The 26,920-nt window shown below is 42.3% G+C and overlaps 3 protein-coding genes across 5 annotated transcripts; 1 reads left to right on the top strand and 2 right to left on the bottom strand.

Annotated features, from left to right (window-relative positions):
• The first annotated feature begins 154 nt into the window (after positions 1-154).
• LOC115201713 (catechol O-methyltransferase domain-containing protein 1) lies at positions 155-9,967 on the top strand. 2 transcript variants are annotated; one of them, XM_029765545.1, is made up of 7 exons: positions 155-237; positions 958-1,085; positions 3,187-3,292; positions 3,505-3,623; positions 5,847-5,901; positions 5,984-6,117; positions 9,133-9,967. In XM_029765545.1, exons 2-7 carry the CDS (start codon positions 981-983, stop codon positions 9,283-9,285), a joined length of 672 nt encoding a protein of 223 aa, XP_029621405.1. In that variant the 5' UTR covers positions 155-237; positions 958-980; the 3' UTR covers positions 9,286-9,967. The 2 variants fall into 2 exon arrangements, with proteins under 2 accessions (XP_029621405.1, XP_029621403.1); XM_029765543.1 differs by lacking the exon at positions 155-237 and adding an exon at positions 707-803.
• Positions 9,968-10,035: 68 nt separating this feature from the next.
• LOC115201712 (voltage-dependent anion-selective channel protein 2) lies at positions 10,036-14,326 on the bottom strand. The gene is made up of 9 exons (XM_029765542.1): positions 14,189-14,326; positions 13,259-13,330; positions 12,811-12,860; positions 12,562-12,714; positions 12,432-12,484; positions 11,983-12,210; positions 11,534-11,684; positions 11,253-11,310; positions 10,036-11,160 (listed from the first exon to the last, which is right to left on the bottom strand). Exons 2-9 carry the CDS (start codon positions 13,323-13,325, stop codon positions 11,069-11,071), a joined length of 852 nt encoding a protein of 283 aa, XP_029621402.1. The 5' UTR covers positions 13,326-13,330; positions 14,189-14,326; the 3' UTR covers positions 10,036-11,068.
• Positions 14,327-19,304: 4,978 nt separating this feature from the next.
• Positions 19,305-25,830, bottom strand: LOC115201711 (sphingomyelin synthase-related protein 1-like). Of its 2 annotated transcripts, none has more exons than XM_029765540.1 (6): positions 25,615-25,830; positions 22,929-23,507; positions 21,779-21,874; positions 21,267-21,384; positions 20,790-20,940; positions 19,305-20,597 (listed from the first exon to the last, which is right to left on the bottom strand). In XM_029765540.1, the coding sequence occupies exons 2-6, from the start codon at positions 23,489-23,491 to the stop codon at positions 20,290-20,292; spliced, it is 1,236 nt and encodes a 411-aa protein (XP_029621400.1). In that variant the 5' UTR covers positions 23,492-23,507; positions 25,615-25,830; the 3' UTR covers positions 19,305-20,289. The 2 variants fall into 2 exon arrangements, with proteins under 2 accessions (XP_029621400.1, XP_029621401.1); XM_029765541.1 differs by lacking the exon at positions 25,615-25,830 and adding an exon at positions 24,868-25,339.
• Positions 25,831-26,920: the final 1,090 nt, after the last annotated feature.

Here is a 26,920-nt window from a genome sequence, read left to right as displayed (position 1 = left end):
AACTTTGGTAACTATTACTAGGTCTTTGTGTAAAACTACCATGGTTATGAGCATATGATAAAGCAATACCATTATCTAGATTTGGTGAAGCAAGTGTTAAATTGATTATTCGTGGATTAGGGATCAGAGACCCTCCCTCCATCCCTCCCTTTTTCTCAGAGGCCATTTTATAACAGTGAACCACATAACTGGCACCACGCAGATTCGTAGTTCGTCGATTTCATCTCTTTATACGCGGTAAGTAGGTTACTTTTGGTGCTAAACGTGCTCCATGTGTGAAGATCAGTTTATTTCTTCATGTTGACGACGAACTTTGTACAAATCTTTCTGATAATTTTGCAGCCATAAGATATAATGATACGAAAATGTCAGTGTCTGAATGGAGTTGGATGACAAGTCAACAATTCAACAGTATCTTGCTCAAAGTAAAAAATGTGTTCAATTGCAGACCACTTGTGTCTATGGGCGTTATTGCCGTTGCGGTGGTTTTAGCACATGAACGGTCACGTGCACGCGCTAATTATTCATTTGACCTAGCACATTGTAATATAAGCGCAATTTGATATATTGTCCGTTCTTGTGTATGCATTATATTTAGGGTGCGCCACTATATTACAGCTCCGCGGTTACGTATAGCAAACAAGGAAACAGGTTGTTACACGTTAAGACGTCCTTGATCTGTCAAACGGTCAATGAATAAGCGAGGAGATACATTGTTACAATGTCTTTTCACAGTGTATCCAGAGAAGCATTGATCGGGTCCGCTACACTTGGGGTTGTCTTTGTGGCTGGTTATTACATTGGTAAGGGGGGGTAGAATCAACGTGCCGCCTTATCAATTTCATCACATGTCAAGATGACGTTGAACAGTCAAATATGACAGAGAGAGTCATCGTGTATTGTTTCCCATTATTGTGAAATTATCAAACACTTAAACCACATGATTGCTCCCTCCAGGCAAAAGAAGATCCACATTTTCCATGGACATCTTCAAGAGTCACTCTGGGGCAAAAGATAACCCCTTGATGCAGTATGTCCTCAATCATTCATTGAGGGAGCATCCGGCCCTGAAAAAACTCCGACTGGTAAGAAGGTCCGGATCTTCATTATCTAATATGTTCATATATTTGCCTAACAGTAGAAACTGTCCAAAGTCCATGGTGTCTGTCTTTTGCCACAAGGGGGAACCATTTATTATGTTGTACAAATCACATCAAATCTAATTTTATTTATCACGTGTGCTGAATACAACAGGTGTAGACCTTACAGTGAAATGCTCACTATCAAGCCCTTAACCAACAATGCAGTTTTAAGAAAAATAAGTGTTAAAGTATTTACAAAAATTAACTGAAGTAAAAAAATGTAAAAGAAAATAGACAAATAACGAGTAATTAAAGAGTAACAATAAAATAACAGTAGTGAGGCTATATATAGGGGGTACCAGTACAGAGTCAATGTGTGGGGGCACAGGCCAGTCGAGGTAATTGATGCAATATGTACAGTACCAGTCAAACGTTTTATTTTTTTACTATTTTCTACATTGGAGAATAATAGTGAAAACATAAACTATGAAATAACACATGGAATCATGTAGTAACAAAAAAAGTGTTAAACAAGTCAAAATATATTTTATATTTGAGATTCTTCAAAGTCGCCACCCTTTTCCTTGATGACAGCTTTGCACACGCTTGGCATTCTCTAAACCAGCTTCACCTGGAATGCAGTCTTGAAGGAGTTCCCACATATGCTGAGCACTTGTTGGCTGCTTTTCCTTCACTCTGCGGTCCAACTCATCCCAAACCATCTCAATTGGGTTGAGGTCAGGTGATTGTGGAGGCCAGGTCATCTGATGCAGCATTCCACCCTTCTTGGTCAAATAGCCCTTACACAGCCTGGAGGTGTGTTGGGTCATTGTCCTGTTGAAAAACAATACAAATAAAAAGCCCAAACCAGATCGGTGTAGAATGCTGTGGGAGCCATGCTGGTTAAGTGTTCCTTGAATTCTACATAAATCACAGACAGTGTCACCAGCAAAGCACCCCACACCATCACACCTCCTCCTCCATGCTTCATGGTGGGAACTACACATGCGGAGATCATCCGTTCACCTACTCTGCGTCTCACAGACACGTCGGTTGGAACCAAAAATCTCCAATTTGGACTCATCAGACCAAAGGACAGATTTCCACCGGTCTAATATCCATTGCTCGTGTTTTTTGGCCCTTTCAAGTCTCTTATTATTATTGGTGTCCTTTAGTAGTGGTGTCTTTGCAGCAATTCGACCATGAAGGCCTGATTTCACGCAGTCTCCTCTGAACAGTTGATGTGTCTGTTACTTGAACTCTGTGAAGCATTTATTAGGGCTGCAATTTCTGAGGCTGGTAACTCTAATGAACGTATCCTCTGCAGCAGAGGTAACTCTGGGTCTTCCTTTCCTGTGGCAGTCCTCATGAAATCCAGTTTCATCATAGCGCTTGATGGATTTTACGACTGCACAATGCAAATAGTCCGGGTAGCCATTTGATTAGCTGTTCATGAGTCTTATGGCTTAGGGGTAGAAGCTGTTAAGAAGCCTTTTGGACCTAGACTTGGCACTCTGGTATCGCGCGGTAGCAGAGAGAACAGTCTATGATGTGGGTGACTGGAGTCTTTGACAATTTGTACAACCTTCCTCTGACACCGCCTGGTATAGAGGTCCTGGATGGCAGGAAGCTTGGCCCCAGTGATGTACTGGGCTGTACGCACTACTCTCTGTAGTGCCTTGCGGTCGAATGCCAAGCAGTTGCCATACCAGGCAGTGATGCAACCAGTCAGGATGCTCTTGATGGTGCAGCTGTAGAACTTTTTGAGGATCGGAGGACCAATTCAAAATTTTTGGCACCACACTGCCAGGTCTCTGATCTCCTCCCTATAGGCTATCTTATCGTTGTCGGTGATCAGGCCTACCACTGTTGTGTCATCGGCAAGCTTAATGATGGTGTTGGAGTCGTGCTTGGCCATGCAGTCGTAGGTGAACAGGGAGTACAGGCGGGGACTGAGCACACACTCTCTGTTCACAAGTGTCTGGGTCTGAGACTTGTAAATATAAATGTACACTTAGTAAACAGGCTGTTTATCATGTTAACTTTTCTATTTTTGGAGAAAAACTAAACATGAACATCTCCTTTCTTCTGTTTTATCTTCCAGAGGACGATGGATGATTCCTGGAACTTCATCATGGTTGCCGCTGAGCAGTCTCAGCTGATGGCTAACCTGGCAAGACTCATCAAAGCCAAAAAAGCTATAGAAATCGGTAAACATGATTCACATTAAACTCTTTATCACATGTAATAATCTCTTCTCACTAGTTTCTGTAGCCTAGGATTTTATTTAATGTTGCTATCACCACCAATAACATAGTGTAATTCTAGTCCATATTGGCTCGCAAAAATAAATACTGTTTTTATGTAAAACATTTACTGTATACGAGTATCATAATACTTGTTTTATTTGTCTTCCCTGTAGGAGTATACACAGGGTACAACACTCTGAGCATAGCGCTGGTTCTGCCAGACGACGGGAAGATGGTGGCCTGTGACATCAAAGACGAATACCCCAACATCGGCAAACCCTTCTGGAAAGAGGTGATATGTGGATTTGTGTTTGCTTTCTCTGACACACCAGTGCTACGCGACCTACTGTTGACGTAACTCTTTTAGACAGGCATTTCAGCGAGCTGGCAGAATCATTTGATTGACTATATGTCATCTCTCACACCATTGTAGTGATTCTGGCGTGTGCAGGCCAGATATGGGTGTATTTGTAAGGGATAGCACCCCTAGCCTTGTCAAGCTCCCCAGGTAACAAGTTACATTCTGAAACTATTTTATTCACATTAGCCTCGTCCCAGATCTGTTGTCTCCTTCTATAGCCTGGTCCCAGATCTGTTTGTGCTCTTGCCAACTCCTTTGCTGTAATTGTTGGCATGATGGAAATAGTTGGCATGATGAAACAGACTGGCACTCAAGCTACATTTTCAAGTAAACCTAAATGCATGCTCTTCAACCGATTGCTGCCCGCACCTGCCCGCCCGTCCAGCATCACTACTCTGGACGGTTCTGACTTAGAATATGTGGACAACTACAAATACCTAGGTGTCTGGTTAGACTGTAAACTCTCCTTCCAGACTCACATTAAGCATCTCCAATCCAAAATTAAATCTAGAATCGGCTTCCTATTTTGCAACAAAGCCTCCTTCTCTCATGCTGCCAAACATGCCCTCGTAAAACTGACTATCCTACCAATCCTTGACTTCGGCGATGTCATTTACAAAATAGCCTCCAACACTCTACTCAACAAATTGGACACAGTCTATCACAGTGCCATCCGTTTTGTCACCAAAGCTCCATATACTACCCACCACTGCGACCTGTATGCTCTCGCTGGCTGGCCCTCACTTCATATTCATCGCCAAACCCACTGGCTCCAGGTTATCTACAAGTCTCTGCTAGGTAAAGCCCCGCCTAATCTCAGCTTACTGGTCACCATAGCAGCACCCATCCGTAGCACGCGCTCCAGCAGGTATATCTCACTGGTCACCCCCAAAGCCAATTCCTCCTTTGGTCGTCTTTCCTTCCAGTTCTCTGCTGCCAATGACTGGAACGAACTGCAAAAATCACTGAAGCTGGAGACTCATATCTCCCTCACTAGCTTTAAGCACCAGCTGTCAGAGCAGCTCACAGATCACTGCACCTGTACATAGCCCATCTGTACATTGCCCATCTGTAAATAGCCCATCCAACTACCTCATCCCCATACTGTTATTTATTTATTTTGCTCCTTTGCACCCCAGTATCTCTACTTGCACATTCATCTTCTGCATCTATCACTACAGTGTTTAATTGCTAAATTGTAATTATTTCGCCACTATGGCCTATTTATTGCCTTACCTCCCTAATCTTACTTCATTTGCACACACTGTATATAGAATGTTCTATTGTGTTATTGACTGTACGTTTGTTTATTCCATGTGTAACTCTGTGTTGTTGTTTGTGTCGCACTGCTTTTCTTTATCTTGGCCAGGTCGCAGTTGTAAATAAGAACTTGTTCTCAACTGATTTACTTGGTTAAATAAAGGTGAAATTAAAAATAAAACAATAAAAAAAAATACATTTGCATGGCATCAGAAAAGCTGTCTCACTGGGCTAAGAACTAGCTGCACCTCGATGGGTGAGCAGCTTGATGGGTGAGCACCTCGATGGGTGAGCACCTCTGGGTGTGCAGCTTGATGGGTGAGCACCTCGATGGGTGTGCACCTCGATGGGTGTGCACCTCGATGGGTGTGCACCTCGATGGGTGTGCAGCTCGATGGGTGTGCAGCTCGATGGGTGTGCAGCTCGATGGGTATGCAGCTTGATGGGTATGCAGCTTGTTATGGTTGTTGCTTTTTATGGAGCTAAGATAACAAGCACAAAACACTGTTATGAAAAAAAATACCTTTAAGTTCATCATTAATCCCATAGCTGTGAACCTGTAGATGTACACTACTGATATTCTGGACTTTACAAAAAAATATATAAACTCAGACATGCTTTTTCACAGTTCCTCCTCAAAATCAATTCAAGTTTTTGAGAGACTGGTTGTGTGCTAGATTGATGGGAATGTGAAAGTAATCTGATCCATCATAGAGTCTGTCAGAGCATCCATTACTAATGGTCTCACCTGATAACAGACGTTCTCACCTACCACCTTCAAGAAAAGCCCTTCTTGTCGACATTGTAAGCAGAGTAGAAAATTGGTGTCAGAAAAAGTCATGCGTAACCATGCATAACTCATCCACCAGGTCTACCTCTGTGCTTTCTTTGCAGGCTGGAGTGGCACAGAAAATAGATCTACGCATCCAGCCGGCATTGAAAACTCTAGGTATAGTAATAACATGTTTATAACAGATCTATTACAAACAACACAATGAACAAATGTATTCACACTCACTCCTCTTCCTCAGATGACCTCCTGGCCAATGGCGAGGCCGAGACATTTGACTTCGTCTTCATCGATGCAGACAAAGCAAACTATGACAACTACTATGAAAAATCCCTCCAGCTAGTGAGGAAAGGAGGCATTATTGCCATTGATAACGTGAGTGTTTCAATATGAGGGCTGTAGTCTCAAATCACATGGACAGCCGTAAGCAACTAAAAGATATCGCTTAGAAATGTCCTTGTTTTTGAAAGAAAAGCCAATTTTTTTGTCCAGTAAAATAACATCAAATTGATCAGAAATACAGTGTAGACATTGTTAATGTTGTAAATGACTATTGTAGCTGAAACGGCTGATTTTTATATGTAATATCTACATAGGCGTACAGAGGCCCATTATCAGCAACCATCACTCCTGTGTTCCAATGGCACGTTGTGTTAGCTAATCCAAGTTGATCATTTTAAAAGGCTAATTGATTATTAGGGTAGCCTAGTGGTTAGAGCATTGGACTAGTAACCGAAAGGTTGCAAGGTACAAATCTGTCGTTCTGCCCCTGAACAAGGCAGTTAACCCACTGTTCCTAGGCCGTCATTGAAAATAAGAATTTGTTCTTAACTGACTTGCCTTTTGCAATTATGTTTGCACAGCTGAAAATTGTTGTCCTGAGTTAAAGAAGCAATAAAACTGGCCTTCTTTAGACTAGTTGAGTATTTGGCGCATCAGCGTTTTGTGGGTTCGATTACAGGCTCAAAATGGCCAGAAACAAAACCCGCAAAACACCAGTCTCAACGTCAACAGTGAAGAGGCGACTCCTGGATGCTGGCCTTCTAGGCAGAGTTCCTCTGTCCAGTGTCTGTGTTCTTTTGCCCATCTTAATCTTTTCTTTTTATTGGCCAGTCTGAGATATGGCTTATTGTTTGCAACTCTGCCTAGAAGACCAGCATCCCGGAGTCGCCTCTTCTCTGTTGACATTGAGACTGGTGTTTTGCGGGTACTATTTAATGAAGCTGCCAGTTGAGGACTTGTGAGGCGTCTGTTTCTCAAACTAGACACTCTAATGTACTTGACCTCTTGTTCAGTTGTGCACCGGGGCCTCCCACTCTTTATTCTGGTTAGAGATCATTTCTAAGTTCTTTGTTTCTGGCCATATTGATCCTGTAATCGAACCCACAAATGTTGATGCTCCAAATACTCAACTAGTCTAAAGAAGGCCAGTTTTATTGCTTCTTTAATTAGAACAACAGTTTTCAGCTGTGCTAACATAATTGCAAAAGGGTTTTCTAAGGATCAATTAGCCTTTTAAAATGATAAACTTGGATTAACTAACACAACGTGCCATTTGAACACAGGAGTGATGGTTGCTGATAATGGGCCTCTGTACACCTATGTAGATATTCCATTCAAAATCAGCCATTTCCAGCTACAATAGTCATTTACAACATTAACAATGTCTACACTGTATTTCTGATCAATTTTATGTTATTTTAACTGCTTTTTTTTTTATTTTTTAAAAAGGACATTTAAGTCACCCCAAACTTTTGAATGGTAATATATATATATATATATATATATATATACTGCTCAAAAAAATAAAGGGAACACTTAAACAACACATCCTAGATCTGAATGAAAGAAATAATCTTATTAAATACTTTTTTCTTTACATAGTTGAATGTGCTGACAACAAAATCACACAAAAATAATCAATGGAAATCCAATTTATCAACCCATGGAGGTCTGGATTTGGAGTCACACTCAAAATTAAAGTGGAAAACCACACTACAGGCTGATCCAACTTTGATGTAATGTCCTTAAAACAAGTCAAAATGAGGCTCAGTAGTGTGTGTGGCCTCCACGTGCCTGTATGACCTCCCTACAACGCCTGGGCATGCTCCTGATGAGGTGGCGAATGGTCTCCTGAGGGATCTCCTCCCAGACCTGGACTAAAGCATCCGCCAACTCCTGAACAGTCTGTGGTGCAACGTGGCGTTGGTGGATGGAGCGAGACATTCAGGTCTGGGGAACGGGCGGGCCAGTCCATAGCATCAATGCCTTCCTCTTGCAGGAACTGCTGACACACTCCAGCCATATGAGGTCTAGCATTGTCTTGCATTAGGAGGAACCCAGGGCCAACCGCACCAGCATATGGTCTCACAAGGGGTCTGAGGATCTCATCTCGGTACCTAATGGCAGTCAGGCTACCTCTGGCGAGCACATGGAGGGCTGTGCGGCCCCCCAAAGAAATGCCACCCCACACCATGACTGACCCACCGCCAAACCGGTCATGCTGGAGGATGTTGCAGGCAGCAGAACGTTCTCCACGGCGTCTCCAGACTCTGCCACGTCTGTCACGTGCTCAGTGTGATCCTGCTTTCATCTGTGAAGAGCACAGGGCGCCAGTGGCGAATTTGCCAATCTTGGTGTTCTCTGGCAAATGCCAAACGTCCTGCACGGTGTTGGGCTGTAAGCACAACCCCCACCTGTGGACGTCGGACCCTCATACCACCCTCATGGAGTCTGTTTCTGACCGTTTGAGCAGACATATGCACATTTGTGGCCTGCTGGAGGTCATTTTGCAGGGCTCTGGCAGTGCTCCTCCTGCTCCTCCTTGGACAAAGGCGGAGGTAGCGGTCCTGCTGCTGGGTTGTTGCCCTCCTACGGCCTCCTCCACATCTCCTGATGTACTGGCCTGTCTCCTGGTAGCGCCTCCATGCTCTGGACACTACGCTGACAGACACAGCAAACCTTCTTGCCACAGCTCGCATTTATGTGCCATCCTGGATGAGCTGCACTACCTGAGCCACTTGTGTGGGTTGTAGACTCCGTCTCATGCTACCACTAGAGTGAAAGCACCGCCAGCATTCAAAAGTGACCAAAACATCAGCCAGGAAGCATAGGAACTGAGAAGTGGTCTGTGGTCACCACCTGCTGAACCACTCCTTTATTGGGGGTGTCTTGCTAATTGCCTATAATTTCCACCTGTTGTCTATTCTATTTGCACAACAGCATGTGAAATTTATTGTTAATCAGTGTTGCTTCCTAAGTGGACAGTTTGATTTCACAGAAGTGTGATTGACTTGGAGTTACATTGTGTTGTTTAAGTGTTCCCTTTGTTTTTTTGAGCAGTGTGTGTATATATACACATTAGAATGATGATGCTGCTCTGTGCTTTAGGTTCTGTGGAGTGGGAAGGTGGTGAACCCTGCAGCTGATGACATTGACACCCAGGCCATTGACAAGCTGAACAAGAAGTTGTACCGGGATGTCAGGATCAACATCAGCATGCTCACTGTGGGAGACGGTGTGACACTGGCCTTCAAACTCTAACACTATGTAGGAATGGGAGATTGGCCAACACTGGTCTGTACTATAGTATCGAAATAGTGACAAGTGGCTTTGGGTTATGATTGACCAACACTGGCCTTTACTGTGGTAAACTGTAGTACCCAATTACTGAGAAGTAGCTTTACGGTATGATAATCAAATGGTACAAGTGCTGACTTTTCAAATTGTTGTTTATATGTCATTAAATTCATGTGTGTAATGCTGCCCTTGAATATATGTGACCTGAAAAGGTTTAAATGAAAGAACTAGGACTGTCGGAGTTAATCAGGTAACTTTGTAATTTTAGTGCACTTTTTAAAAAAAATCATTTTTTAATATCATTGTCTGAAAGCATTCAAAAACATACCTCTAAAAACAAGTGAAATGTCTGCTTTCTCAATTTACATCATTTTGCCAACCGCTACTTTAGATAAAAAAAGAATATTGACATCTTAATTTTATGAAAAATCTTAAATCACACCTTCATTTGAGCAAATTCTGAAGATGTGATAATTCACAGCAAACCCTGTGATTAAATAAAACTTGATGGCCCTAGAAAGGACCAAAGTAATGTAATGTTTACAGTTCTACACATATTGTACTCAGGTGAGTCATACTTTCACTGTTAAGGTTGTTTTAAATGTCCATTATGTTTGAGCTGTACATTAAATTGTAAAACAAGTGACTTGTCATGTACAGTTTCATGTTGTCCAACCGTGTGAAGGCACCATGACATATCCAAGAACAAAGGACTGACTTGTTTAAAGACTTTATTGTAAAGGTAGACATAGACAAGTGGACTTGGTTTCTGGTTTCCCAGTCATATCATTTATACACAGCTAAGGGAAGGTGGAGGATTCGCTCAGTTATAATAGTTTCCCCTTTTCCTTTCTAATGACACCCAGAAAATCCCATTTGGCAATGTCGTGCAAGTTATATTACCGTGTTCAACTAGGAAACAGGTTAGGTAATCAAGATCGTATGGGTCTGCCAAAGACCGCAGAATGGGTGGCGAAGCAGTAAGCATAATTAATTAACATGTCCTCAAGAATATGATCTAAATAGATCATCACCCAATAGAATAGAGGTTTAAGGTCTCTAGAATACGTGATGAACATTCTGAGTCGTCCTGACAACAGGCAAAGCGTTGCTAACCGAAGGCTACTATATGTGCAAATGAAACAGGGAAAGAAAGGATATAAATTAAGATATAATATAATTTGCTAGTGTGCAAAACAACAGTTCAGGATTGTCACATAATGACAACATAACATTGTTATTATATATAGAATTAAATCAAAGTATACATCTTAATATAACCCTCCTCGGATTGTCCGAGCCAAACCAATAAAACAAACGTAAAACATGCAGAATGAACACGCTCTTTGAGAAGGAGGATGTATTTCACTAGTGGTACAGTACAGGAATACATGACTGAATACATAACACGCTTAGTAGTACTGGGCTACTGTTCATAGGACACACAGGATGACTGAGTACAAACCAATACATAACAGGCTTAGTAGTACTGGGCTACTGTTCATAGGACACACAGGATGACTGAGTACAAACCAACTGAAAGGAAATGACAGTGGCTGATAAGTCAGGGATCCATCTAACTGACAGAACTGAGGGCTATGTTGAGGATGTTTTAGATTAGATTCATCACTTTCCTTTGAGACATCCCTTACTGGTTGTTGGGTTGGAAATAAATAAGGCCAAATTCTTCTGATATTCCCTCAAATATTCAAATATGAAGACTTCACTAGAAAGGATAGCTAGATACTTATGCCTCTAGCTCCAGGCCCAGTCCCAGTTTGTGGCCACCGGCGTTGATGCTCTTACCATCGACCAGTGCAGACAGGACAAGTTTCATACCTGCAGAACAGGAAAAATAAATAACTTAGCTACAATAATCCACTTTGGTGATGGCTGGCAGTGCTATTGCACAGTAGTGAGCCAGTTCTTACCTGGTCGCAGCGTCTGGGTATAGCCCACTCCCACCAAGCTGGCATTGTTAACTTTAGCCTGGAAAATATAACAAAGACATACAATTAACAATGGAATACAACGGGTTATGATAATTATTGGCATTGCGTAAGAACGTCACTTAATTGTCCAGTTACTTCCTAAAATATCTCATTTGACACAACCCATTCCCATTTAATAAACTACTAATCCTGCAGAACCAGTCTGAATATTAAACAGCCGTCAGGCTGATAAACAAGACAACCAAAAGAGCAGCACTCACAGATATGGAGGCACTGGAGTCCAGCTGATACTTGGCAGCGATGCCAAAGCGCGTGCTGTTGCTGCCTGCTGTCCAGGCCAGGTTCACAGCAGTCTCCAGCTTGTCATTCACCTTCTGGTAAATGGACCCTCCAAACTCTGTGCCATCATTACTGGGATATAGGACATAAACATACATATTGTGTTATCCTTGTCTGATGAAAAGCCCTTTTTGTTTAATAATAACTCAACAAAAGATGAACTGAAATGCTCAAATCAACCTACAACCTATTAAAAATCGATGTAATCGATGTAACTTGTTAAAAATCGATACAACCTATTAAAAATCGATGTAACCATAGTTACCAATAAGCACAAAGGTGACCATCTTTCTAGTAGAAACACAGTCATACTTTTCACTTCACTGCTGAGACACAAGTCCTCCAAAAATACAATCCATATGAAGCTTACACATTGGTGTGCAGCTGGAAATCTCCCGTCTTGTAGCCAACAGCGAAGTTGCTCTGGGTCATTTTGGACTTCGCCGTGTCGAAGGTCATCTGGTAGCCTGCCAGCCATCCCTCATATCCGGCCACTGCTGCCCCATGGATGGCCGGGCCGGCAAAGTCGAAGTCTACATCCACGCCCAAGTTGACGTATTCACGCTTATACGCAGTCTTCACCTTACCACTCTTCTTGCTGTTAGAAGGAGAATAGAGGAGGAAAATAGGATTAATAAACATCAGTCTCATATTTCTGTTGTTCCAGTTCAGTCATCACTGATTATTTTCAACAAAGGAAGATTGGTGGTGGACTATGCAGTGCTGAACATGCATGATAAATGTTATCCACCTCAGGGTTTCAATGACTGGTGAGAAACATTTAGTTGTGCTTGAAACTAAAAAAGCCACAACCCTTACCCAGAATTAGGTGAGAACTGGGTGTCGAACGTAAGTTTCAGTCCTTTGGTGATCTATGGAAGAAAAAAAACTAAGCATAACTGAATAGAAAGCTTACAAATTACAGTATAGACTGGTTTCTCCTCTCTACCTGGTCTTCAACAGTGATCTCAGTCCCCAGAGTGTTGTCTGTGGTCCACTTCTCTGTAAACGTCAGGCCGTATTCAGCCCATTTGTACTTGGTCTCCAGGTTGCCATTGACTTTGCTGGTGTCAGTGTTGGATGAGCCAGAGGTTTTGAATTCCTAAATAACAATAATGACAGACTTAGCACGCCTATATCTTGCTATGGAGGACCAGAATGTACAGTAGCCCTGGCAGGGTTGAAAAGCCAAACTCACCACTCCACTTGAAGACTTAGTCTTGACATCAAGTTTCACCAATCCAAAACCTAATAAAAGAACAAACCATAACATTCAGAACACCACATGTTCCATTACATATTAAGGTAGTGGCGTTAACCTTGTTTTGATTAGCATCTCCTTAACATTTAAATACTTGCCAAATGGACTACTACATGGAGAATACTGATCCAGTCGGCCCAATTGTGACATGTCTTGAACAAATTGAATGCCCGGGTGTAATGTTAACTTCCTTGTAAAATGTCATGTCAGTGTGAAATGTGTTCTGTGCATTGATGGAAACATTCCCTTACGGGCTCAAGAGAGGCCAAACGAAAGTGATGTGAACGTTTAAGTTGTCAGAAGAGGTCCCTGTTACATTAATGTCAATGTGTGTCCTGCTCATCATTCCTACAGGGGTAAACCAACCAGTTTCAAAGACATTTACCATATCCTTTGTTGAAGATGTCCTTTGCAGATTTACCAAGGTCACCATATGATGGAGGGACAGCCATTCTACCTGTGACAAGAAGGAAAATGGCAGATGTCAAATTATGCTATCATAGTACTACTGACCGAGTTCAGCATGTAGCCTATTGCAGCAAATGTAGGACATAGATGGTATTGCCACAAAGGGATAGTCCTAACATGCATGTTGTTCGCCATTTATTAACTAGTAGCAGTGTACTCCACCACCAAGTAACTGATCAGATAATAGGGAATGTACGGATCATCTCCTCGTAGGAGTGTGAACACATTTTATGGGATATAGCCAGGGCTACACAACCATCTCTACACACGTAAAGCTTTGAAGAACAAGGTTATCTGCAAGCAGCCATCTTGACGTCGATATTAGCACGTCAAAAGCCCCTGCCAAGTCTCAAGTTGTTTGCTTGCCTAGCTAGCTACAGTAGATCGTTACAATATGCAATATCAATGTGACTTGCGGCTGGTTCAATGAAAGTCAAGTTAGCTAGCTAGTAGCCGTTAGCAAAATAGCTAGCCGGCGAGCAAGTTAACAAGCCATTACATCACAGACAGGGATTTGCTCACAGCAGCAATCTGTTCTCTCAACTTGAACTAGACAATAAGACGTAGCTAGGTAACTAGGCAATGGCACATCATATTTCGACCTCGAATAAAAGTCCAAATGTAATTAGTTATACTGTAGTTAATATGTCAAAGATCGGGACATGTATTTACCCTTGACAATGGACTAACGTTAGCTAGTTAGCTATCCATGTAACGTTAGCTATCTGGCTACAGATTTCTCAGCGCTGGATCCCGGCCACATCCCCTACCTAGCTAACGTTTAGCTAGTTAGCTGGCAAGCAAGGTACCTAATTAGATAGCAAACAGAACTATGGCAATTACTTACTGGAAGTTTTGCGTTGGTGCAGATAGTTGGTTCGTTGTTTTCAAGCAGTTTCTAACACCGCGTCGCGACAGTCCTATCCAGCTGGAGGGCGATGAAGGAGAAACAGCGAAAGCAAAACAACCTCTCATGACCCCAGGATCGCAGGACCCTATAAATATAGGTGTTCGTTTTTTTGCCTGTCTAAATCAAAGTAGGATGACTGAGTTCTGGGTTTATTTGAGTATTTCTATGTCCATATTTAATAATTTTGTTAATACAAGACTGAAACACTTTAACATTTGTGTATTAATTTACTTAATACAATTGTCTTTACAAATAATACACCTGGCAGCTGGAAGATGTCTTTATCACCATAGAAACCACGGTGCTTTACCTAACACGATAGGTCTAGCAGCTAGCTAATAATATCAAATCAAATTGTATTTGTCACATGCGCCGCATACAACAGGTGTAGACCTTGCAGTGAAATGCTCACTATCAAGCCCTTAACCAACAATGCAGTTTTAAGAAAAATAAGTGTTAATTAAAAAAATAAGTAAAAAAAAATGTAATTTGAATTTAAGAGCAGCAGTAAAAATAACAATATACAGGGGCTATACAGGGGGTCAATATTCGGGGGCACAGGTTAGTCGAGATAATTGAGGTAATATGTACATGTAGGTAGAGTTAAAGTGACTATGCATAGATAATAAACAGTAGCAGCAGTGTAAAGGGAGGGGGGGGGGACAATACAAATAGTCTGGGTAGCAATTTGATTAGCTGTTCAGGAGTCTTTTGTCTTGGGGGTAGAAGCTGTTTAGAAGCCTCTTGGACCAAGACTTGGCGCTCCGGTACCACTTGCCGTGCGGCAGCAGAGGGAACAGTCTAAGACTAGGGTGGCTGGAGTCTTTGACAATTTTTAGGGCCTTCCTCTGACACCGCCTGGTATAGAGGTCCTGGATGGCAGGAAGCTTGGCCCCAATGATGTACTGGGCTGTACGCCTTACCCTCTGTAGTGCCTTGCGGTTGGAAGCTGAGCAGTTCCATACCAGTCAGGATGCTCTCGATAGTGCAGCTGTATAACTTTTTGAGGATCTGAGGACCCACGCCAAATCTTTTCAGTTTCCTGAGGGGGAATAGGCTTTGTCGCGCCCTTTGCACGACTGTCTTGGTTTGTTTGGACCATGATAGTTTGTTGGTGATGTGGACACCAAGGAACTTGAAGCACTCAACCTGCTCCATCGATGAGAATGGCGGCGTGCTCAGTCCTCTTTTTCCTGTAGTCCACAATCATCTCCTTTATCTTGATCACGTTGAGGAAGAGCTTGTCATCCTGGCACCACATGGCCAGGTCTCCGACCTCCTCCCTATAGGCTCTCTCATCGTTGTCGGTGATCAGGCCTACCACTGTTGTGTCATCGGAAAACTTGGTGTTGGAGTCGTGCCTGGCCATGCTGTCATGAGTAAACATGAGTACAGGAGGGGACTGAGCACACACCACCGAGGGGCCCCCGTGTTGAGGATCAGCGTGGCGGATGTGTTGTTACCTCCCCTTTACACCTCCGGCGGCCAGTCAGGAAGTCCAGGATCCATTTGCAGAGGGAGGTGTTTAGTCCCAGGATCCTAAGCTTAGTGATGAGCTTTGAGGGCACTATGGTGTTGAACGCTGAGCTGTAGTCAATGAATAGCATTCTCACATAGGTGTTCCTTTTGTCCAGGTGGGAAAGGGCAGTGTAGAGTGCAATAGAGATTGCATCACCTGTGGATCTGTTGGTGCGGTATGCAAATTGGAGTGGGTCTAGGTTTTCTGGGATAATGGTGTTGATGTGAGCCATGACCAGCCCTTCAAAGCATTTCATGGCTACAGACGTGAGTGCTATAGGTCAGTAGTCATTTTGGCAGGTTACTTTAGTGTTCTTGGGCACGGGGACTATGGTGGTCTGCTTGAAACATGTTGGTATTACAGACTCAGTCAGGGACAGGTTGAAAATGTCAGTGAAGACACTTGCCAGTTGGTCAGCACATGCTCAGAGTACACATCCTGGTAATATGTCTAGTAGTCATCTTTTCTCTGTACAGTTTGAGGTTTGCATTTTGTTGACAGCTGGATTAGCAACTATAACAGGGGCTGTCAAACACTTCAAAAACCCTTAACTGGAAGAATTCTGCATGGTAAGGAATTACACGAACTGAGCTGTGATTAAATAAACATTTGCTGGAGCTGATCACTGTGCTGCTAGCTGAGGGCTGCAGTGTGGTTGGAGAAAGCTTTTGGTGGTCAAAACAGAAACCAGTGGTCTAGCTAACTAAAAACAGTAAACACTGAATCAGCACCGTCAGAGGACTTGACCTGAAGTGGTACTAACTAAGCTAATAAGATCAGGCTGAACAGACATGCTGGTTTTCCATTGCAGACAGACCTGGCATGTAAACTCAGTAGTAGGTTAAATCCATGATTAGACACTGGACCTCAGACACAGTAGGAACCATGGCCATCAACTGGACGGGATTTCAAAAATGTAAACTGCTCGGGATAGCTCTGAGCCGATTCCCAGAATCCACTGTAATCCACTGCACTCTGGCTCTATCCCGTGCAGATGTGTCACCATGTCCTCTAACCGTGTAGCTAACTGAATTACAGCCTTGCCCACAGTGCTCCAGGGTGACTTTTCACTAGGTAAAGATTTAAGATCAGCTTCCCCTCCCCAATACTAACTTTAACCATTTGTAGGGAAACTGCAACAAGGTCAGCATATAGGGACAATGTCACACTACACTCACAAACCCTTCTCTTCTGAAGAATCACATCATTGATGTCAACTGTTTAATGACGGTAAAGACATGTCATTTGCAGGACATTAATTAACCCAATACAACCACACTTTGTCTGATTGCTACATTTCAAATGGTAGCCAATTACTGCATCTTGGAGGTATGCAACACACCATTATAACCACACCAGTGTTAAGGATTAGTAACAATTTATTAGAGGGGGTTAAAAATGACAATAACAAATACATGAGAGAAAAGTCATAATTCTCCTGTACATATCTAAAAAAAAATTAAAAAAATCTTAGCAGCAAATGATAGATTTGCAGTTAGCACGAGCTGGCATTAGTCAAACCAGAAGTTCAATGCATTACTTTATTTGGGGGGGGGGTAATAAAAAGATTCATAGCATGTAAGGGATCTAGTAACTATTCCACAGCTGAAATTCCAAATAAAACATGGGATGAGATGAGACTTAACCCACTGGACACAAACCGGTAGAATCAACATAAAAAAAATCTATGACGTAGAAACAAATGTGATGATGAATCAAGGTGGAAAACTGATCCGATTCTCAAGTCATCAACATAAAAGGAATTTGGAAAATGTGTCCTTTTTTCACCTAACTTATATCCAATGACATGGTTCAAATATAGATTTTCTTACATTGAGTTGTCAACTTGCGTGAATTCAATCAAATGTAGGATAAAAACTAGACGTTGAACTGACATCTTTGCCCAGTAAAGTAATACTTAATTGTCTTACAAAAGTGGTTTGTAACCAATAATGGCCATTTCAGATCTGATTAGAGGGACTGTGTGGGGTGGGGGTTTGTGTTGGTTGGAATTTGTTTTAATGATTTGGGTGAGAGGGTGATTCTGAAAATCAAGCCTATACATAAAAGCACATTGTGTTTTAAACAAATATATTTCCTCACAACTGTAAACATATTCCTGTTCAAGTGTATATTGCAATATCCTTTCTGTATATCAAATATTTAATAAAATAAAACAATTCTATTGACATACAAAATTAAATAAATTAAGACAGTCCAAGGGATCTATGGAAGTAGTAAAACTATTATTTTATAAGGATTTATATCCTTGTATGTTATCGCGAAGCCTGGGCATTTACTAAATTACAAGCGAGTACGCAACATCTGAGATATGCATTTCTTATAAAAAGACAATGTTACTATAACACCTAAAGTTATTGGCAAATGGAATGATATTTAAAAACGATTGTTCACCATTTTCCATTCCATAGTTTTGGCTGCTTTTTGCGATCTCCGTTTACGGCAAGGTATAGTTCAGAAAAGGTAGGATACCTGAACAATACAAATATTATAAAGGAAACCACATACGCGTGTGTATAATGTATGTGGACACCTCTTCAAAGTAGTGGAGTCGGCCATTTCAGCCACACTCATTACTGACAGATGTATAAAATCAACGAACACAGCCACGCAAACTTCACAGACAAACATTGGCAGTGGAATGGCCTTATTGATGAGCTCAGATGACACATTCCCAACAAGCCAGTTCGTCACATTTCTGTCCTGCTAGAGCTGCCCTGGTCAACTGTAAGTGTGGTTATTATGAAGTGGAAACATCTAGGAGCAATAACAGCTCAGCCGCAAAGTGGTAGGCCACACAAGAGCACAGAACGGGACCGCCGAGTGCTAAAGGGCATACATTTTTTAAAATGTCTGTCCTCGGTTGCAACACTCACTACTGAGGTCTGGGGCTGTTTTTCCATGGTTCGGGTTAGGTCCCTTAGTTCCAGTGAAGGGAAAGCTTAACGCTACAGCATACAATGACATTCTACACAATTCTGTTCTTCCAACTTTGTGGCAACAGTTTGTGGAAGGCCCTTTCCTGTTTCAGCATGACACTGCCCCCGTACACAAAGCGACGTCCATACAGAAATGGTTTGTTGAGATCGGTGTGGAAGAGCTTGACTGGCCTACACAGAGGCCTGACCGCAACCCCATCGAAGATCTTTGGGATGAATTGAAACACCAACGGCGAGCCCGGCTTAACATCAACGCCCGACCTCTAATGCTTGTGGTTGAATGGAAGCAAGTCCCAGCAGCAATGTTCCAACATCTAGTGGAAAGCCTTCCCAGAAGAATAGAGGCTGTTATAGCAGCAAAGGGGCGGGGACCAACTCCATATTAACACCCATGATTTTAGAATGAGATGTTCGACAAGCAGGTATCCACATACTTTTGGTCATGTAGTGTAGTTCATGTCAACGTGACTAATTCAACATTCTAGTAATACAGCCAAAATCCACAGTAGTGTCTTAAGGAATGCAGAAGCTTTTCACACTACCTAAAGTAATAAAGATAAAGTAACAAGACCGGTCACAACATCTGGAACTTAGATATTGTTATACAGAAATTCAGGTACAGTATCATCTGTGACATTTTGAAAATTGCTTTAAAAAAACAAAAAAAAAAGTGGGCCGTACCTGTATTAGAGCCAGAGTCCAGATAAAAACACCACAATAATATTATACCCTAATTTCTCAGGATATCTAAATGAACAAGAGTTTGTTTTACTATAATACTGTTGAACTTTAGATTAACAAATTCTATTGGACTTAAAAAATAAACATTTTTGGTTACAATAGGCTGCCTGAGAATTCTACTTTCATGTCCCCCCCCCCAAAACCTCTAGCTTGCCATTACCTTCGACGTTCACTCAGACTGCAAGTTAAGAGCTGTTAAGCGTGGAAATGCTAGCCTGGCAGTAGCAGGTCAGTTTGTGCTTTAGCCAACTCCTCTGTCGAGTTCGCTGTCATGCCATAAACAGTAAGGCATAACAAGAGATGAGTTGACTAAAGCACTTACATCATATCTGTAACCTGGTTATTGATCATGGCAAAAGGTGTGGGAAATATCTTCAAAAATCTCAATCCCTTTTCAAATGAAGAGAGGAAGTGGAGGATTAGTCTTTAGCATGTATCCAACACGGCACCTTATTCCCTATGTAGTGCATTATTTTGACGAGATGCCATAGGGCTCTGGTCTAAAGTAGTGCACTATAAAATGAGTAGGGTGTCATTTTGGACACATCCTTAGTTTAATCCCTTTCAACAGGCTGCCGTGGGACAAACGCCAACCACTAAGTCACAGAATATGAGTAGTCAAGTGTCCCGTACCCTGTCGCACCAATAGGACCCTACAAGCCATCTCAGTTTGCAGTCTCTGCAGCTATTGGAATATAAAGTCAATAATCACACAACCACAGTTGGCAACTCCTTGAAGGCAGCAGCAGAATGACACGACGGGGCTCAGAGTAAACAGTGTTAGAAGAGATCAACGTCGTGGCTGAGTCGCAGACCACCTAGTACCCAATCATGCTCCTGATCATGGCGGGTTTAGAGAAGGGCCAGCCGTACTCGTTGGGCACGGGGCCGTTGACGTTGCATTCGAAGAAGGAGAACATGGGGAACCAGATGCGGGCCCTGCGACTCTGCTGGTAGGCCCTGGTGTTAGCCAGGGTGTGGTAGTACAGGAACAGCCTGGTTGTGATGTAGAAAGCGATGAAGACGTCGATGGAATAGTGTTCATGGGCCGCCAGGATAAAGAAGATGCCAAACAAGTTCAGAACCCAGGACAAGGTGTGGATGAAGTTCCAGCCTCGCGGGGTATCTGTTAGTGAATACATACAAGCAGAACATTGAACAATGTGTTAAGATGGTTTTGAGTTTCAGTTATGGTCTGGTCTTCATGTAGTTATAGCTGATGGACACACGATGTACAGAAGTTCTTCCCACTACAGTCAATGACATCTTATAGTCTGCACCAAGGGGACAGTAACAATAAATGATATGGAACACTTACATTCTGTCACAAAGAAGTTGAGCATAGTGATGACCACCGTGTGACCGCTGAACATGTAGTCCCCACACGTATGGACCCCTGTGAGGGACATTCCAAATCCACTCCATATGGCCAGAGCTCGATGCAGTTTGGCCCACATATCACCATACACCTAGGGGAAAGAGAAGGGAAAAAGTCACAATTGATATTCTAGTCTGTTGTGAGAAGTGTAAATTGCCACCCATAGCCTGTGTACAGCAGGGGGGTAAACTAATCCCCACCGTGGGTCGCATTCCTTCTTCACCGAATGCGACCCGCGGTGCGACTTCAGAGGGCCAAACTTAAAATTAGTTACATTTGCTCGACGTCAATTTGCTAAAAAGATGGTCATATCCATCACTTTTGGATTTTTTTTTATCAAGCTGGACAGAGTGAAGACTATAAATGTAGGTCCATCATTTCTAAACAGTTTTGATTTAGTTAGTGGAGCGGTGGTACCTTTCCTGAGCACTGCAGGTGCTGTCCTGGCACTGACAGGGAGGTCACAAACATGGTGATGCAACGCAGCATGAACACTGTTCCCATGAGGCTGCACAGCCGCCGCAGTAGAATGGACCTTAAGCAGAGCAAACATTACACACATTAACATAGCACTTACCACAACTTCAATAACTAGGCCAATGGTTTCCAAACCTCTCCTCAGGGACCCTTAAGTTTCACAATTTTGTTGTAGCCTTAAAACTAGCTCACCTGATTCATGTAGTCAAAAGCCTAATGTTTAGTTGACTAGTTGAATCAGGTGTGCTAGCTCTGGAATAGATTGAATACATGAAACAGGTTCCCTGGAGGAGAAGCTTGAAAACTCCTGGACAACACACTCCTATTCTACACGATTCCTCTATTCTAGTCAGGGAGACATTCTAGACACTAGCTTAAAAAAAAAAATATTAATGTCTAGGCTGTGTGATGAACATGTTTTCCTATGGACCAGTCAGTAGCCAGTACTCTACCTGTGCTTGTGCAGCAGCAGAACTAGCAGCCAGATATTACACAGGATGACTCCACATGCCTCTGCCATGGCAAAGGCCCATGGTATTCTAGGTACACTGTTAAAAAGAAAGAAAAATGGTTATAGGCTGATCTTCAAGCTGTCTGCTACGGAGCACTGTGGGTTATTCTCCCAGGCTTAGACAACTTTATTAAAAAAGGGTCACTGACTCCTAATCACTAATAACCTGAAGTATTAACCTATATTCAACATTACTTAACTGGAACAAACTAAATAGCCTAGTAGATTTCTATCCCAATTAAAGGATGCAAAAAGGGTCACCCAGCGCAACTGGGATAACACCTGACAAACCTGCATTAAAAGTTCTCACAAAAGGCCTTTTGCTATTTCACTATGCCGCGTCTCCACGTCAACCTCTAGTCCTGCTAGACCATAAACACAGAGCTACATTCAGCCTAGTTACTGCTTAGTCATTTCGCCAACAGTAATCTGCCACATTATCACACCACGAGTAAGTCGGACTCAGCACTCGGTGAGAACAAGCCGGACAATTCAAGCGCCGCCCAATGGAAGTCATTGTGAACAGAAGATTAGACAATCCAAGAACACTTAATGGCACCCCATTCCTATATAGTGCACTACTTTCAACCAGGGCCCATAGAGTAGTAGTACACTTCATGGGAGCAATTTGGGACACACACACCATGTCAGGCTTATAATAGACAGTTGCTATCAGAAAGTAGGGCAAGTATCACAATGTCCATCCAGACTGATTCCCCCCCTCAACAGCTTGATTGCTTGTTTTAACAGATCACAAGATGCTGCATGTGCACCATCATGTATAATGTCACTATCAAGACAAACTTTCACTGTTGCTCTGAGAGCCTAGTCAGGGTTGTATTCATTAGTCGGACACCGACTAATGAATACATTTTGCAACGGAAGCCATTTACTCCAAACGGAAAACATTTTTGCTATGAAAAAGAGTTTAAATTAATGAAATTCAGATTAGTTCCTCCCCCATGTCGTCACCAAAGCATCAGTTATGTTGATAATCGGAAAAGAGGTGCTTGCTGAAAAGTCACAAGATCAAGTCGGTCTAAACGTACATACATCGTTTAGGATGTGGGCGAACAACATGAGCAACACACCTGTCTAAGAAAATGTCTGGCAAGGGCGGGTAGGTGCGCATGTCCGGCACCCTCTCGTGCACGATCACCATGACGAAAGAGGTAAATCCAAACACAAACACCACATAGACGGCACTAAGCGCCGTCTTCCAGTACTCAGGGTCCAGCCTCCCGCTCCCTCCATGCTTGTACTTCCCATTCCTATACTGAAGATACTGCTCTCCAACCGGTGCTGTGTCTGCGTTAGAGTTATCGCACTCTCTACTGGAGTCTCCGTTGCAGTGCCAGTCCCCACCCTGAGGCGAGTGTCCGTCGAACGGGACCCCCAGCTCCTCCAGGATGTCTAGGTTTTGTTTCTGCAGCTTGCGGAGGGACACCATCAGCCTCTTGATGTCCCCCAGCACCTTGAGTTCCAGCGGGGGAGAGCGGAGGTCATATTCACTTAGGGTGAGTAAGGACATGCCATCCAGACGGTGCTTGTTGCACAGTAGGTCTACATAGTGGCAGAAGCCCTCATCCTTCAGCCACTTGGCTACATGCTTGGTGGTCCAATGCCGGATGCTCAGCTGAGTACTACTAGACATCTCTTCACTCTGTAAACTGTAGAAGACAACAAAAAACAAAATATTAATCTCGACTCCAAAACCCAAATCAAACACGTGCTCTCAAAAAGGGTGACTGCATTCCTGATTTGACCTCGTTTTATATGTGATTCATTAAGAAATGCTAGTGTCCGTGACTGAATTCAAACATGACTTTGTGTCTGGGGTGTGGTTTGATGTGGGTCTCTCACAGGTGGGAAGAGTTAACCAAATTATTTCACCAATTAGCTTCAGCAGGCTGGTGTTTAACGTGGCAAAGTTGGTTACCTCATCTCTGGGGGATAGTTCTGGACCATCAAATTACACAAGAAAATTATTTTCATGTCGCACATCTTTTAGTTGTCTCATTAAATGCTTTCAATGGTTGTATATGAATTTACAATTGGTTTGAGGTGAAGTCATTAAATTTGGAGCTATTGAACTTTTAAATATTGTCCCATGTGCATTGTGTAATTTACTGATGGTCTAACAAACCGGGTTGGATTGTTCAGCAACTATGGGACAAAACGGACGGGGTTGGTTTACATTGTATTCAATAAACATTGTCAACATACAGCTGCACAATGAGCACTTGTTGTCTATCAAATATAATGTTACTGTTGTTGGTTAGCGATTTTTTTGCTGTTGCCATATTAACATAGTCAAAACACGGAATCAAGAAGGGGAAGAAAAAAAACGTAATGAAACCAGCCACTTAGCATTCCCCACATGGCAGTTTGTCATTGTTGCTATCCATTTGGCCATCCAGAATCACAACACGAACATCTGTCCCATTGACGCTCTCAGCAAACCCATCTATAGAATCGACTAAGTGGAGAGGAGAAGAAAAAAAAGCTCTGCCGATGTGCCCTTGAGCAAGGCACTTAACCCTAATTGCTCCTGTAAGTTGCTAAATGACTAAAATGTAAATGATCGGGTCGCGTACAGCTGCGCTCTGAATTGATTACTTAGGTGCTGCCAGCAGGATTGAAATAAACAAGGAAAACTTACTGTATCCTTGTAAATCTCTGTTTTGGACGAGACTGACTTTACACGTTGTAGTCAATTTTGACACTAGAATAAAATGTTTCTAACTCATAACGATGCCACATGAGCCATTTTCAAAACGAGGAAAGCTTTTTAAAAGGCAGTCGCTCTTTAAGATTGTCACAGGAAACATGCATATCACATGAAAAGATATGCACTGTATGGAATAGACAAAAAGTCCCCATATCGACTGGAGGAGCCAGTACCATTTCTAAAGAGAAAACACTGCCATTACACAAGCCACTGAGAACTAGGCAGTCACCATGTTTCACTGAATCAGCAATAGTCTGGTTCCGTGTCTAGCATAACATATTTCTACACGAGTGACTTACTTTCCACTGCTTCAAGACAATCTTCTCCATTTCTTCCAGTCTGGTTAAATTGTAGTCACTCAAAAGCAGTTTTCAGCTAAACTTCTAAAGGACTAACGTTAAGTCTAGCCTACAGTACACTGTCAGACAAACCTCTGTATATACACCGAGTAATTGTGTAATACAGCCTAGTTAAAAAAAATCAGACTACATAGAGGTCAGTGTCCCTGGCAAGACAAACTGTCCCATGGCATGTCCCCCATGCGATTGCATTTCCCCACTCACCTCTTGCAACCATTAAAACGCAATACAGAGAACTAGTGTGGGGTGCTAATATGCACAGGTCACTCATTATACTAAACAACAAGACAGAGAGACAGAGAGAGAGAAGGGTGGTGACATCTCTGGCAATAGCCGAGGAACGCTGAACTCCGTTCTCGTATATCCGCTACTCTGGCAACAGCCAACTGTCTCCAGCAGGCCAGGCAGGGGTTAGTTAGCTAACAGCAGCTAGCTAGCTAGCTAGCTAGCCATACACAGCTTTAACTACAGAGCTAGCTAAGTGTACGAGTGACTGATATACTGATATACCTCCAAGCCCAGTTAGCTTGCTGTGTGGATAGGCTAGCTAGGTAAAACACATTTCAACGCTCAGAATACATTAGCTATCAGCAACGTGTACATTCCGGTATAACGTCACCAGCTTGTTGGTATGCAAACGTTAGCCTGATATGTTAGCTAGTTAGCAATCTAGCAGTAAATACTCACCGGAATTCAGACACAACTGTTAGTTAGCTGCCGCGGAGAGTAAATTGACTATATGGCATCTCACATGAGTCTGACGAAACTATATTTACGTTTAGGGTGATAAAACGATTGAAGCAAATCATTTCGTTCCGCTGCTGGTTAGCATCTGCTTTGCTGTTGACATTACTGAAGGAGCTCCGTAAACACTGGAAGAGCCGCGCACCACGTAGTTTTCTCGTACTGAGCAGAACATTGCTCATAGCTCAATATATAGCCACTACACTGACCTCTACTGGTGAAATGACAGTATCGGTACGCAAAGACAGCAGCACAGTATGTACTCTGAAACAATGTATTGTTGATGACCAATAAAGTAACCTAACGTCATGTCAGCCTGGTCTCAGAAACTAGACGTAACATAGTAAATGGGTAAACCAGGACACTTCATTTAATATGGGTATGTTATGTTTGGTATGGATACATAAGACAAAAAGATATATCGAGCAACCCAAACGGTTGTGTGTTTGGTGTTTGAATCTCATCACGGACAACTTTAACATTTTAGCAACTACTTACTACTTTTTTGTTTTACTCCTAACCTTAACCTTAACCCCTAGCCTAGCTAACGTTAGCCACCTAGCCAACTAGCTAACATTAGCCACAACAAATTGGAATGAGCTATTTTGTAACTATTTGTAAGAATTACAATTCATAATGTATTGTACGAATTGCAATTTGTAACATATCATACTATTTGTAATTTGTAACATATACAAAATGGTTGATGACACCCACAAATTAGTACATGCCATACGAGACGTAACATATCATACCATTTGGTGGATTTACATTTACTTTGTTACATCTAACCCTGAGTCCAGGTTGCATAATGTAGAATAGATTTCAATTAGGTAAGTCACTGTAGCCAACATTAGCTCTATGTAAAGTTGCAAGACACATATAATAAGATTTAAGACGTAGGTTCAAAGTTCAATTACACAAACAGACATCAATCAGGTCATTTTAATTTTAGACTGAGGGGAAGGAACAACACCTGTTCCTGTCACTATACATAAGCCTAAAGCCTCAACTAGGCTAATTACCATCCTACAACATCAGAAAATGAAAAGGAAAGATAGCTGATGTCTCATGAGAGCCATTTATACCAGACTGTATGTGTGTTCTTGTCTTTATAAATGTATTCTATTGAATATCATGTACAGCTGTTGCATTGTTTGACAGAAGAGCTTGCAAGTAAGCATTTCATTGTACTATATATTACACTACACTGTATCCTGTGCATATGACAAATACACTTTTATTTGAT

This window comes from Salmo trutta, chromosome 10, assembly GCF_901001165.1.
Source record: "Salmo trutta chromosome 10, fSalTru1.1, whole genome shotgun sequence".
Taxonomy (NCBI): Eukaryota; Metazoa; Chordata; class Actinopteri; order Salmoniformes; family Salmonidae; genus Salmo; species Salmo trutta.
The sequence above is the reverse complement of the archived record's forward strand: the minus strand, read 5'-3'. Positions and strand labels throughout refer to the sequence as shown.